The sequence below is a fragment of the Brienomyrus brachyistius genome, unplaced genomic scaffold, assembly GCF_023856365.1.
Source record: "Brienomyrus brachyistius isolate T26 unplaced genomic scaffold, BBRACH_0.4 scaffold36, whole genome shotgun sequence".
Classification (NCBI taxonomy): Eukaryota; Metazoa; Chordata; class Actinopteri; order Osteoglossiformes; family Mormyridae; genus Brienomyrus; species Brienomyrus brachyistius.
The window spans coordinates 134,799-146,952 of NW_026042311.1; the positions used below are offsets into that span (position 1 = coordinate 134,799).

The following is a 12,154-nucleotide window of genomic DNA, read 5'->3' on the forward strand; positions in this document are numbered from 1 at the left end:
CAAAATGCTTTGGACAGTATACTCTGTATGGAAAACTGTACAACCTGAGCAAATTTCATTTATGTAGGACATACAGAGCCAGAATTCAAAGGGGGTGCAATTCCCGGCAAGTACCTTGCCATGAATAGCACCCCCCTGTATCTCTGTCTCTGGTGATTAGATCCCAAAATGCGTTGGACAGTACACTCTGTATGGCAAAGTGTACTACCTGAGCAAATTTAATTTATGTAGGACATTCAGAGCCAGAATTCAAAGGGGGTGCAATTCCCGGCAGGTGCCCTGCCGTGAATGGCACCCCCCTGCATCTCTGTCTCTGGTGATTAGATCCCAAAATGCTTTGGACAGTACACTCTGTGTGGCAAAGTGTACTACCTGAGCAAATTTCATTTATGTAGGACATACAGAGCCAGAATTCAAAGGGGGTGCAATTCCCGGCAAGTACCCTGCCGTGAATGGCACCCCCCTGTATCTCTGTCTCTGGTGATTAGATCCCAAAATGCTTCAAGAATTCAACGGGGGTGAAATTCATGGCAGGTCCCCTAAAGTTGTTATCTTAGCAGATAGATTTGAAAAGGGTGCATAGCCTTATGCTAATGGACACACCCCCTTCCACCCCTGCATGTTCCTGTCAGTTCACCTCCTAATAATATGCTTTTCATAGACCTGCACAATAGAACAACATCAATAAACAGAGCGAACTTTGTAAGGTACTAATAGCACAGGTACTGAGCCAGTTTCTTAAATACGAAACAAGTAAGCTGCCGTAAAATGCCCCCCCCCCCCCAACCCCCGCGCTGCACATGATATGGCATTCATGAAATTAAGTAATTATTATCTATTTCTTTAAATATGTCGCTTGCTAGCAGCATGTAGTGATAAAATAAAAGGGAAGAATGGAAATGAACTTCCTGCCAGGTTAGCCGTCATAAAGATAAATATCTTTTTTGTTTAGGTATTTCGGATCACTGTACCAGAACACTCTCTTCATTGTGGAGAAAGATAATTACTAGATATGTATGGGGAATAATATTGTGTAATTTGCTTTGATTCTTGAAGCGAAGGACTTCCTTGTGCTCAAACTAGTAAACTGATGATGAGACAAATAAATCACCTACGTTCTCGTTCGGAGCTCATCGTTTACATGTCACAGTTTATCAGTTTTATATGGGTTAAACGCAGCCTTCGTGAGGTGGGACAATGGTCTTCTAAATGTGCAAACGCAATTTAATATTTCTGTTGCATATTTAGATTGACGGAACTACGTATTTTCCCACTTCGAATAGAAGAAAAGAGCAGTGCGCGCTCTCGACAGGGGGTGCATTTCACGGCAGAATTCGGCACAACACCGGCACCCCGTCCCTGAGATACTAAGATCCTGAGATACTGAGTAGACATTCCCCCGCCCCCTCCAAGTGCAGCTAGTCAGTTACCGGAGGGCAGGTATTCTCCACACCCCCCACCACAGGACGAAGCTGATAATTCCTTTTCTATAAATGAAAGTGAAAGGGATTTAAAGCCAGTTTCACCAAGAAACACGAATAAGATTCTGGAATAATACAAAGGCATTTGCATTGCAAGGTAAGAATATAATAAACAGATAAAACTAATAAAATAAGTATGTTTAACCTGCGGCGTCTGCGGAAAATTTTGATTGGGTGGCCATCAGGGGCCAGTTATATTTATGGGGACGGCCGCACCTCACCGTGTCTGTTCTGTGCTTCCCCTTTGAAAATAAAATACAGTTTTTTATTATTTTGATGTGGGGTGGTGGCCCCTTAAATCCGCCCCTGTTTAACACACATACTGGGATATAACAGCAGAATTAGACGTTTCTTATAATTCGATGCACTGTAACTGATTGCATGGAGTAAATGAGTTCGCCTTAAATACAATGGTGCCTGAACATGGAGCGCGGGACACTATGGGAATAAACTAGACAGTATTTTGAAACTTTACGGTAAGGAGCCCTAAAGTCCCATAGGGTGACTTTTCCCACACAAGTTACGCCTATTTACCTTCATGGAATAAGATCATTTACTATAAATTTGTATGCATCTGTAAGGACTTCAGACACACACAGACACCATATAATGGGCAGAATTCATCTAATTGAGTATTATTTTCGCATTGGAATGTAATGTTCATGCAATTAAATTCTTGCTGCTCTTCTATGGGGCACCAAGTGTGAAGTGCTCATTTTCATGCATAAAATACATTCTGTGACACAAAAAGCATTTTTTTATGACAAAATCATGTAATGCCTTGCTGTGACTGTTCTCAGGTAAATTCCAACAAACCTGTTATACCTGAAATACCTGTTCCTGGAATGTACTTGAGTACGTGTGGCTCATCAGTAGGACAGAAAACCTATTGTACAGTAGCTCTCTGGAGCTGGAGACCTTTAGTGTAGCTGGTTTGTGTGAGGTGTGTGACTCAACAGGTCAGTACCTGTGACCGTAAGATCGCCGTTTTAAATCCCAGGCTGGGCTCTGTATTTAATCAGTCATTTACGTAGTAGCAGGTCAGTACCTGTGACCGAAAGATCGCCGTTTTAAATCCCAGGCGGGTCTCTGTATTTAATCAGTCATTTACGTAGTAGCAGGTCAGTACCTGTGACTGAAAGATCGCCGTTTTAAATCCCAGGCTGGGCTCTGTATTTAATCAGTCATTTACGTAGTAGCAGGTCAGTGCCTGCGACCGAAAGATCGCCGTTTTAAATCCCAGGCTGGGCTCTGTATTTAATCAGTCATTTACGTAGTAGCAGGTCAGTACCTGTGACCGAAAGATCTCCGTTTTAAATCCCAGGCAGGTCTCTGTATTTAATCAGTCATTTACGTAGTAGCAGGTCAGTACCTGTGACCGAAAGATCGCCGTTTTAAATCCCAGGCTGGGCTCTGTATTTAATCAGTCATTTACGTAGTAGCAGGTCAGTACCTGTGACCGAAAGATCGCCGTTTTAAATCCCAGGCGGGTCTCTGTATTTAATCAGTCATTTACGTAGTAGCAGGTCAGTACCTGTGACCGAAAGATCGCCGTTTTAAATCCCAGGCGGGTCTCTGTATTTAATCAGTCATTTACGTAGGAGCAGGTCAGTACCTGTGACCGAAAGATCGCCGTTTTAAATCCCAGGCGGGTCTCTGTATTTAATCAGTCATTTACGGAGTAGCAGGTCAGTACCTGTGACCGAAAGATCGCCGTTTTAAATCCCAGGCTGGGCTCTGTATTTAATCAGTCATTTACAGAGTAGCAGGTCAGTACCTGTGACCGAAAGATCGCCGTTTTAAATCCCAGGCTGGGCTCTGTATTTAATCAGTCATTTACAGAGTAGCAGGTCAGTACCTGTGACCGAAAGATCGCCGTTTTAAATCCCAGGCTGGGCTCTGTATTTAATCAGGCATTTACGTAGTAGCAGGTCAGTACCTGTGACCGTAAGATCGCCGTTTTAAATCCCAGGCTGGGCTCTGTTTTTAATCAGTCATTTACGTAGTAGCAGGTCAGTGCCTGCGACCGAAAGATCGCCGTTTTAAATCCCAGGCTGGGCTCTGTATTTAATCAGTCATTTACGTAGTAGCAGGTCAGTACCTGTGACCGAAAGATCGCCGTTTTAAATCCCAGGCTGGGCTCTGTATTTAATCAGTCATTTACGTAGTAGCAGGTCAGTACCTGTGACCGAAAGATCGCCGTTTTAAATCCCAGGCTGGGCTCTGTATTTAATCAGTCATTTGCCAGCCTCGTGCCCATTGCTTCCAGGATAGGCTCCGGACCCCCCGCGACCCAGTAGGATAAGCGGTTTGGAAAATGGATGGATGGATAAATTAAATTGAGTGTGTGATGTAGTACATCGTGTGCATGAAAAACAAACCCTCTGTGACCGTCTGTGGTACAGGGTCTGTGGTACAGGGCTCCGTAAGATGCTGTTGGAATGAGTTTGCATGTGTGTGAATACTAGGGTTTTGCAGTAATAAATTTATTTGCTCAAATCTCTGTAATAAAGCATAATATATGTTATATTCATCCATCCATTTTCCAAACCGCTTATCCTACTGGGTCGCGGGGAGGGGGGTCCGGAGCCTATCCTGGAAGCAATGGGCACAAGGCAGGGAACAACCCAGGATGGGGGGCCAGCCCGTCGCAGATAATGCATAATATGTCTCCCATTTCATCTTTGTCTTATTCTACTAGACCTGCCACATGTACACATAACGTTTCAGACAATTCTGTAGCAGAAATGAGGCGGGAAATACACTATTGTCATTCCAACAGCGCCTAGTTCTATGTAAAAGTGTTGATCATTAGATATTGTAGTTTTATGTGTTTATTTACCTTTCATGTTCACAGAGACCTCGGCAAGAATCATCTGCTCTGGATCAGCAACAAAATGGAGGAACCTGCTTCGGAAATGAGCCCCTCTGTGGAGCGTAAAACAAAGGGGACTGAGAGGTAACAGTGTTACAGCCGACTAGCATGCTTGTCTCTCTGGGTCTATAGTCAGGCCATAGTTTCCCTTTCCTCCAAAATCAGCCAATTCTTCTATTTTAGAGGCAACCATCGCATCATCCCTCCTACGCAAAACAACCACATATCGTAAGGTGGCAGAGAACAAATAATAGCACGTCAACGGGAATTCATTATAACGTGATTTTTTTGATGCCATTAACGCGTGTTGAGTCAGATGGCAGCTTGGGAAAAATAATGAATGGCAGGTTCAGCTCCAAAACTATGTCAGATGGGTCCATCGACAAGACCAAAGTTATTTGCAGTTACTGTAGATGTGAAATGAGTTACCACCAAAGTACATCTGGTCTTAAATACCATACCAGGTTGTGGCTCTTCTCAGAATGATAGACACATTCACATTTTCATGTCTTAACATAATTATGATAATACTTTCATAAATATTAATTATTTATTTATGGGTTAATGTTATTTATATTACTTGCCCGGACGCGGGTCACCGGGGCCCCCCCCTGGAGCCAGGCCTGGGGGTGGGGCTCGATGGCGAGCGCCTGGTAGCCAGGCCCAAACCCATGGGGCCTGGTCGGGCACAGCCCGAACAAGGCAAGTGGGTCCCCCTTCCAATGGGCTCACCACCCATGGGAGGGGCCATATGGGTCGGGTGCAATGGGATCTGGGCGGCAGCCAAAGGCAGGGACCTTGGCGGTCCGATCCTCGGCTACAGAAGCTAGCTCTAGGGACATGGAATATCACCTCTCTCATGGGGAAGGAGCCTGAGCTGGTGCGCGAGGTTGGGAAATTCCGACTAGATATAGTCGGGCTCACCTCAACGCACGGCTTGGGCTCTGGAACCAGTCTCCTCGAGGGGGGTTGGACCCTTTTCCACTCTGGAGTTGCCCGCGGGGAGAGGCGCCGAGTGGGCATGGGCATACTTATTGCCCCCAGGCTGGGCGCCTGTACATTGGGGTTTACCGCAGTGGACGAGAGGGTAGCCTCCCTCCGCCTTCGGGTGGGGGGACGGGTCCTGACTGTTGTTTGCGCTTATGCGCAAAACAGCAGTTCGGAATACCCACCCTTTTTGGAGTCCTTGGAAGGGGTGTTGGAGAACGCTCCTCCTGGGTACTCTCTTGTTCTGCTGGGGGACTTCAATGCTCACGTGGGCAACGACAGCGAGACCTGGAGGGGCGTGATTGGGAGGAACGGCCCCCCCGATCTGAACCCGAGCGGTGTTTTGTTATTGGACTTCTGTGCTCGTCACGGATTGTCCATAATGAACACCATGTTCAGGCATAAGGGTGTCCATATGTGCACTTGGCACCAGGACACCCTAGGCCGCAGTTCGATGATCGACTTTGTAGTCATGTCATCGGACTTGCGGCCGCATGTCTTGGACATTCGGGTGAAGAGAGGGGCGGAGCTGTCAACTGATCACTACCTGGTGGTGGGTTGGCTCCGCTGGTGGGGGAGGAAGCCGGCCAGGCCTGGCAGGCCCAAGCGTATAGTGAGGGTTTGCTGGGAACGTCTGGCAGAACCCCCTGTCAGGGAGAGTTTCAATTCCTACCTCCAGCAGAACTTCTCCCATATCCCGGGGGAGGCGGGGGACATTGAGTCCGAATGGGCCACGTTCCGTGCCTCCATTGTGGAGGCGGCTGACCGGAGCTGCGGCCGTAAGGTGGTCGGTGCCTGTCGCGGCGGCAATCCCCGAACCCGCTGGTGGACAGCGGTGGTAAGGGATGCCGTCAAGCTGAAGAAGGAGTCCTATCGATCCTTTTTGGCCTGTGGGAGTCCAGAGGCAGCTGACAGCTACCGGCAGGCCAAGCGGGATGCGGCTTTGGCGGTTGCTGAGGCAAAAACTCGGGCGTGGGAGGAGTTTGGCGAGACCACGGAGAACGACTTCCGGACGGCTTCGAGGAGACTCTGGTCCACCATCCGGCGGCTCCGGGCGGGAAAGCGGTGCAGCATCAACACTATTTATGGTGGGGATGGTGCGCTGCTGACCTCAACTCAGGACGTCTTGGGTCGGTGGAAGGAATACTTCGAAGACCTCCTCAATCCCACCGACACGCCTTCCGATATGGAAGCAGAGTGTGGGGACTTGGGGGTGGACTCGCCTATTTCTGGGGCGGAGGTCACTGAGGTGGTCAAACAGCTCCTCGGTGGCCGAGCCCCGGGGGTGGATGAGATTCGCCCGGAGTTCCTTAAGGCTCTGGATGCTGTGGGGCTGTCCTGACTGACATGCATCTGTGGCATCGCGTGGACATCGAGGGCAGTGCCTCAGGACTGGCAGATCGGGGTGGTGGTCCCCCTCTTTAAGAAGGGGGACCGGAGGGTGTGCTCCAACTATAGGGGGATCACACTCCTCAGCCTCCCTGGTAAGGTCTATTCGGGGGTGCTGGAGAGGAGGGTCTGCCGGATTGTCGAGCCTCGGATTCAGGAGGAGGAGTGTGGTTTTCGCCCTGGCCGTGGAACAGTGGACCAGCTCTATACTCTCAGCAGGGTTTTGGAGGGTTCATGGGAGTTTGCCCAACCAGTCTACATGTGTTTTGTGGACTTGGAGAGGGCATTCGACCGTGTCCCTCGGGGAGTCCTGTGGGGAGTGCTCCGGGAGTATGGGGTTCCGGGCTCCCTTTTAAGGGCGGTTCGGTCCCTGTATGACCGGTGCCAGAGCCTGGTCCGCATGGGCGGCAATAAGTCGGACTTGTTTCCGGTGAGGGTTGGACTCCGTCAGGGCTGCCCTTTGTCACCGATTCTGTTCATAGCTTTTATGGACAGAAATTCTAGGCGCAGCCAGGGCGTTGAGGGTGTCCGGTTCGGTGACCTCAGGATTAGGTCTCTGCTTTTTGCGGATGATGTGGTTCTGTTGGCCTCATCGGACCATGACCTTCAGCACTCACTGGGGCAGTTCACAGCCGAGTGTGAAGCGGTTGGGATGAGAATCAGCACCTCTAAATCCGAGACCATGGTTCTCAGCCGGAAAAGGGTAGAATGCTCTCTCTGGGTTGGAGATGGGGTCCTCCCCCAAGTGGAGGAGTTTAAGTATCTCGGGATCTTGTTCACGAGTGGGGGAACGATGGAGCGGGAGGTCGACAGGCGGATCGGTGCGGCGTCAGCAGTCATGCGGGCGCTGCATCGGTCTGTCATGGTGAAGAGAGAGCTGAGCCAAAAGGCGAAGCTCTCAATTTACCAGTCGATCTACGTTCCTACCCTCACCTATGGTCATGAGCTATGGGTAGTGACCGAAAGAACGAGATCGCGGGTGCAAGCAGCCGAAATGAGTTTCCTCCGCAGGGTGGCTGGACTCTCCCTTAGAGATAGGGTGAGGAGTTCAGTCATTCGGGAGGGACTCAGAGTAGAGCCGCTGCTCCTCCACATCGAGAGGAGCCAGATGAGGTGGCTCGGGCATCTGATCCGGATGCCTCCGGGACGCCTCCCTGGGGAGGTGTTCCGGGCATGTCCCACTGGGAGGAGGCCCTGGGGAAGACCCAGGACACGCTGGAGAGACTATGTCTCTCGGCTGGCCTGGGAACGCCTCGGGGTCCCCCCAGAGGAGCTAGAAGAAGTGGCCGGGGAGAGGGAAGTCTGGGCTTCCCTGCTGAGACTGCTGCCCCCGCGACCCGACCCCGGATAAGCGGAGGAAAATGGATGGATGGATGGATGTTATTTTTTATTTAGCTATCTATTTATTTATATATGAGTGAGACACTCTGTCGCGCGCTTCTGTGACGTCTTAACTGCCTAATTCATCTTCCTCAAAGTCATTCTCTACGAGAGTATGTCTCTGGTCAAATGATGTGGTTTCTGGAGTTTTCCTCAGTGTCCAAGATTGGATGTAGGCTTATTAGGTTTATTGGGATTCCTAATTCTTCCTAATATTATACTTTTCATAGTAAATCATCACCACACCTTCCCAGATCTTCGTAAAATTATTATATTTTCTCCGATTTACATATTATAGCCAGCTGCATTCGGAGTGCTGAGGACATTTTGCGCTGCTCGGTCAGCACAGTTACAAGTAGGGAAGTGGAGAGTGAAGGGCAGACGACTTCAGAGCCAAACCAACTTGGGTGAGGGTCAATCTTGGGTCAGACATTTAGGATAAAATGGCTTTTTGCTTTAAAAAGGCTGCTATCTCTGATCTATACTTAGTTATATGACTAAGTAATATGTAATATTTAGCAGGTCAATGTGCCAATCTGTTGTTGGGTTTTTCTTAAGTGATGAAGGGTCTCTGATGACCTTTGGACAATCTTTGTTGTTGTTTATTGTTGGTAATTGATTTCAAATAATACATGCATATATTTGCATAAAGCAATCATGCCTTACCAACTATAATATTGATAAGAATATTAACACCTGAAAAAATCCCTTTACGGTAAATGTTGAATAAATTCATGATTTAATTTGTGATTAATTTTTGATTAACTATGGACATTTGTGCGATTAATCACAATTAAATATTGTAATCTATCGATAGCCCTAAAATATGCAAACTAAAAAACTGGAAAAAAGCAACAGCAGCCAAGTCTAGTAACAGAGGCTGTAATTGTCAAATCTGTGTGCTGGGCGAGTGAGCAAGGAGTCAGGATTAGGCAACAGAGGTGCAGGAAACGGGGTTTATTCAGGACGAACAGACACAACGGCAGAAGCCAGGATAACACCTGACACAAAATGGGAAATGAAGACAAGCGCACCATAAAAGGAGACACCAGGGAAACACTGAGCAGAGGAACCCAGGGACCAAGGGGGAGACACAGAGGACGAGGAGCAGAAACAGGAGGCACAAAACAAGGAGGCAGGAAGGTAGAGGATGGGGGAAAATGGGGAGCCCGAGGGAACAGCAGTGAGTAAGGGTTATGGCCGCAGGCGACCATAAGGCCGGAGCCGAAGGGGGCCCTGCAAGGGGCGAGGAGAGAGGTGGAGGGACAGGCGGAAAGGTGAGGAGGAAGTCAGAGGGGTGCACCAGGGGAGGCGAGGAGGGAGATTGAGGGGACCATGGCGCAGGCAAGGAGGCGAAGGCGCCATCCACCAACAGCTGGAGTGGTGGGAACCACAGGCGACCGAGGAGTCGTCTCAGGGGAACCCGCAGGCGACCAACAAGGTTTTGAAGGTGGAACCAAAGGCTGCCGACAAGTCTTTGGAGGGAGACCCGCAGGCGACCACCAAAAAGGAACCAGATGACCTGTAGACTCCCCCTTAGACCCAGCCAAGACGAGCGAGGGTGAGTCAAGGGCAGAGTGGGCGGGGCCGGGGCCGGAGCCTCTGTGGGAGGCGTGTCAGCAGGCGGGCCGGAGCCTCTGTGGGAGGCGTGTCAGCTGCCGGGGCCAGAGCCTCTGTGGGAGGCGTGTCAGCAGGCGGGCCGGAGCCTCTGTGGGAGGCGTGTCAGCAGGCGGGCCGGAGCCTCTGTGGGCAGCGCATTAGCTGCTGGGACTGGAGCCTCTGTGGGCAGCGCATTAGCTGCTGGGACTGGAGCCTCTGTGGGAGGCGTGTCAGCAGGCGGGCCGGAGCCTCTGTGGGCAGCGCATTAGCTGCTGGGACTGGAGCCTCTGTGGGCAGCGCATTAGCTGCTGGGACTGGAGCCTCTGTGGGAGGCGTGTCAGCCTGCGGGGACGGAGCCTCTGTGGGAGGTGTGTCAGCAGGCGGGCCGGAGCCTCTGTGGGAGGCGTGTCAGCAGGCGGGTCGGAGCCTCTGTGGGAGGCGTGTCAGTAGGCGGGTCGGAGCCTCTGTGGGAGGCGTATCAGCTGCCGGGGCCGGAGCCTCTGTGGGAGGCGTGTCAGCAGGCGGGCCGGAGCCTCTGTGGGAGGCGTGTCAGCAGGCGGGGCCGGAGCCTCTATGGGAGGCGTGTCAGCCGCCGGGGCCGGAGCCTCTGTGGGAGGCGTATCAGCCGCCGGGTCCAGAGCCTCTGTGGGCAGCGCATCAGCTGCTGGGACTGGAGCCTCAGTGGGCAGGTCACGCAGGCCAGGGGGGCAGAATGTCGGCCACCAGGACTGTAACTGGAACTGGAACTCCGTCGGATGGCGCATCAGAGGCCTCTGAGAGTACCGTTGCAGCAGCCGTGACTGGAGCTCCGTTGGGGCGGCGCTTAAGCTGCCGGGGTTGGAGCCTCACTGGGTGGTGTGTTAGCCGCCAGGCCTAGCAGGTCAGGAACTTTAGAAACAGGTACAGTATGACAGGCAGGTCAGGAACAGGCAAAACAGGTCAGGAATGGATTGAACAGGCAAGTCACACAGCAAATTTGCCAGTGTTAAATTAACTCTGCATGGTGTTTATATAATTCTTACCAAATCAGTGTTACATTTAACACTTTACAGAGTGCAATGGGTGTTGTTGTAGTGTTGCATTTCATTAGCTCTCATAGTGTTCAATTGACACCATAGAGTGTTAGATCACTGAAACTCCACCTCTTCCCAGAATCCAAGCCCATATAAGTGACACACAGGTACATAAAGGGTGGCTTACGTCTGGGGCAGCCAGCTACTGTGTTTGATTAACCCACCATCATAAGAAAGACTCTGACCAACAAAGCCTTGTTGCTTGTTATGGCAACTTTACATGATGTTAGCTTTGATTTTCCTGAAGACCAGCACACTGTCTTCCTGTAAGCTGAACACATGCTTCACATCTTCCTGACTCTTACCTTACCTGTGCTTTAATGTTGGGATTGACTTAATCAATCCCAACATGGGATTGACTTAATGTTGACTGTGCTTTAATGTTGGGATTAAAGAACATTTAAAAAAATCATTTAGTTTCTATTTTAAGGATGAATAATATAGTTTCCTTGCACCATTATAAGACTAAACCAATTGATCCCTCTCACAATCACCTGTGGTATGAAAGTGAATAGAATGTATGGTATCAGACTTGGGGAAAACCAGTGAGAATCCACTGTGAAACAGCACTGTGCAAATTCTCATGTGTTCCTAATGACAAGGGCAAAACTGGTAATCAAACTAGGAGTGTTAGTGTAAAAGCAGTGCTTATTGACACAGATAATAAAGCTTGTTAGAATGCGTAACATAATTATTTAGCTGGGCCCAGAAGAGGTGAGAGCTCCCCTAGTGGCTACAGGAGTGTTAGTGTAAAAGTAGGGCTTATTGACACAGATAATAAAGCTTGTTAGAATGCGTAACATAATTATTTAGCTGGGCCCAGAAGAGGTGAGAGCTCCCCTAGTGGCTACAGGAGTGCATTTTCCCCAAAGCAGATATAATGGATGGTGGTCTTATTGCTTTTAGACCACAACTTGGGATAGAACAACAAATCAAATGATTTTGCTCATTTAATACTCAGATTTTTATTGGGCTTTAATTTTAGAACACAACGTGTTCTAGGATGGTACGTCATGGATATTAGTCTCTACGACATTCTAATGCTATACTGTAAATTTGGGCCTTTTCCTATGCTTGAATTGACGTCTGCTAAGTGGTCTGAGTAGTACAGTGACTATGGTAGGTGTGTGATCCCAAAGGAGTTTAGATTAGTTCTGTGTGGCAAATACATACAATGCTGACACGTTTCCTGAAGACAGTTTAGCTGAGAATTGTCGTCCCTTCACATCTTAGCATGACATCTCTGTCCAGCTCTAGGGAGCCTCCACAGAAAGCACCAATCACTGACTAACCTGCAAAAACAGACCCCAGCAAATCCATCCCAGTGACTGTTTTCTAAGTTATTTATTCAACACCATTATGGTGGATTA

At 49.4% G+C, this 12,154-nt stretch overlaps 1 protein-coding gene across 1 annotated transcript in view; it reads left to right on the forward strand.

Moving 5' to 3' along the window:
- Window positions 1-1,434: 1,434 nt before the first annotated feature.
- The window catches only part of LOC125721932 (NACHT, LRR and PYD domains-containing protein 12-like), a 431,572-nt gene continuing 420,852 nt past the window's right edge, over window positions 1,435-12,154 (forward strand). Inside the window, exons 1-2 of the mRNA XM_048998141.1 lie at window positions 1,435-1,578; window positions 4,339-4,440. Of these exons, the coding sequence (XP_048854098.1) occupies window positions 4,379-4,440 (62 nt within the window). The 5' untranslated portion in view covers window positions 1,435-1,578; window positions 4,339-4,378. The remainder of the gene's footprint in view (window positions 1,579-4,338; window positions 4,441-12,154) is intronic.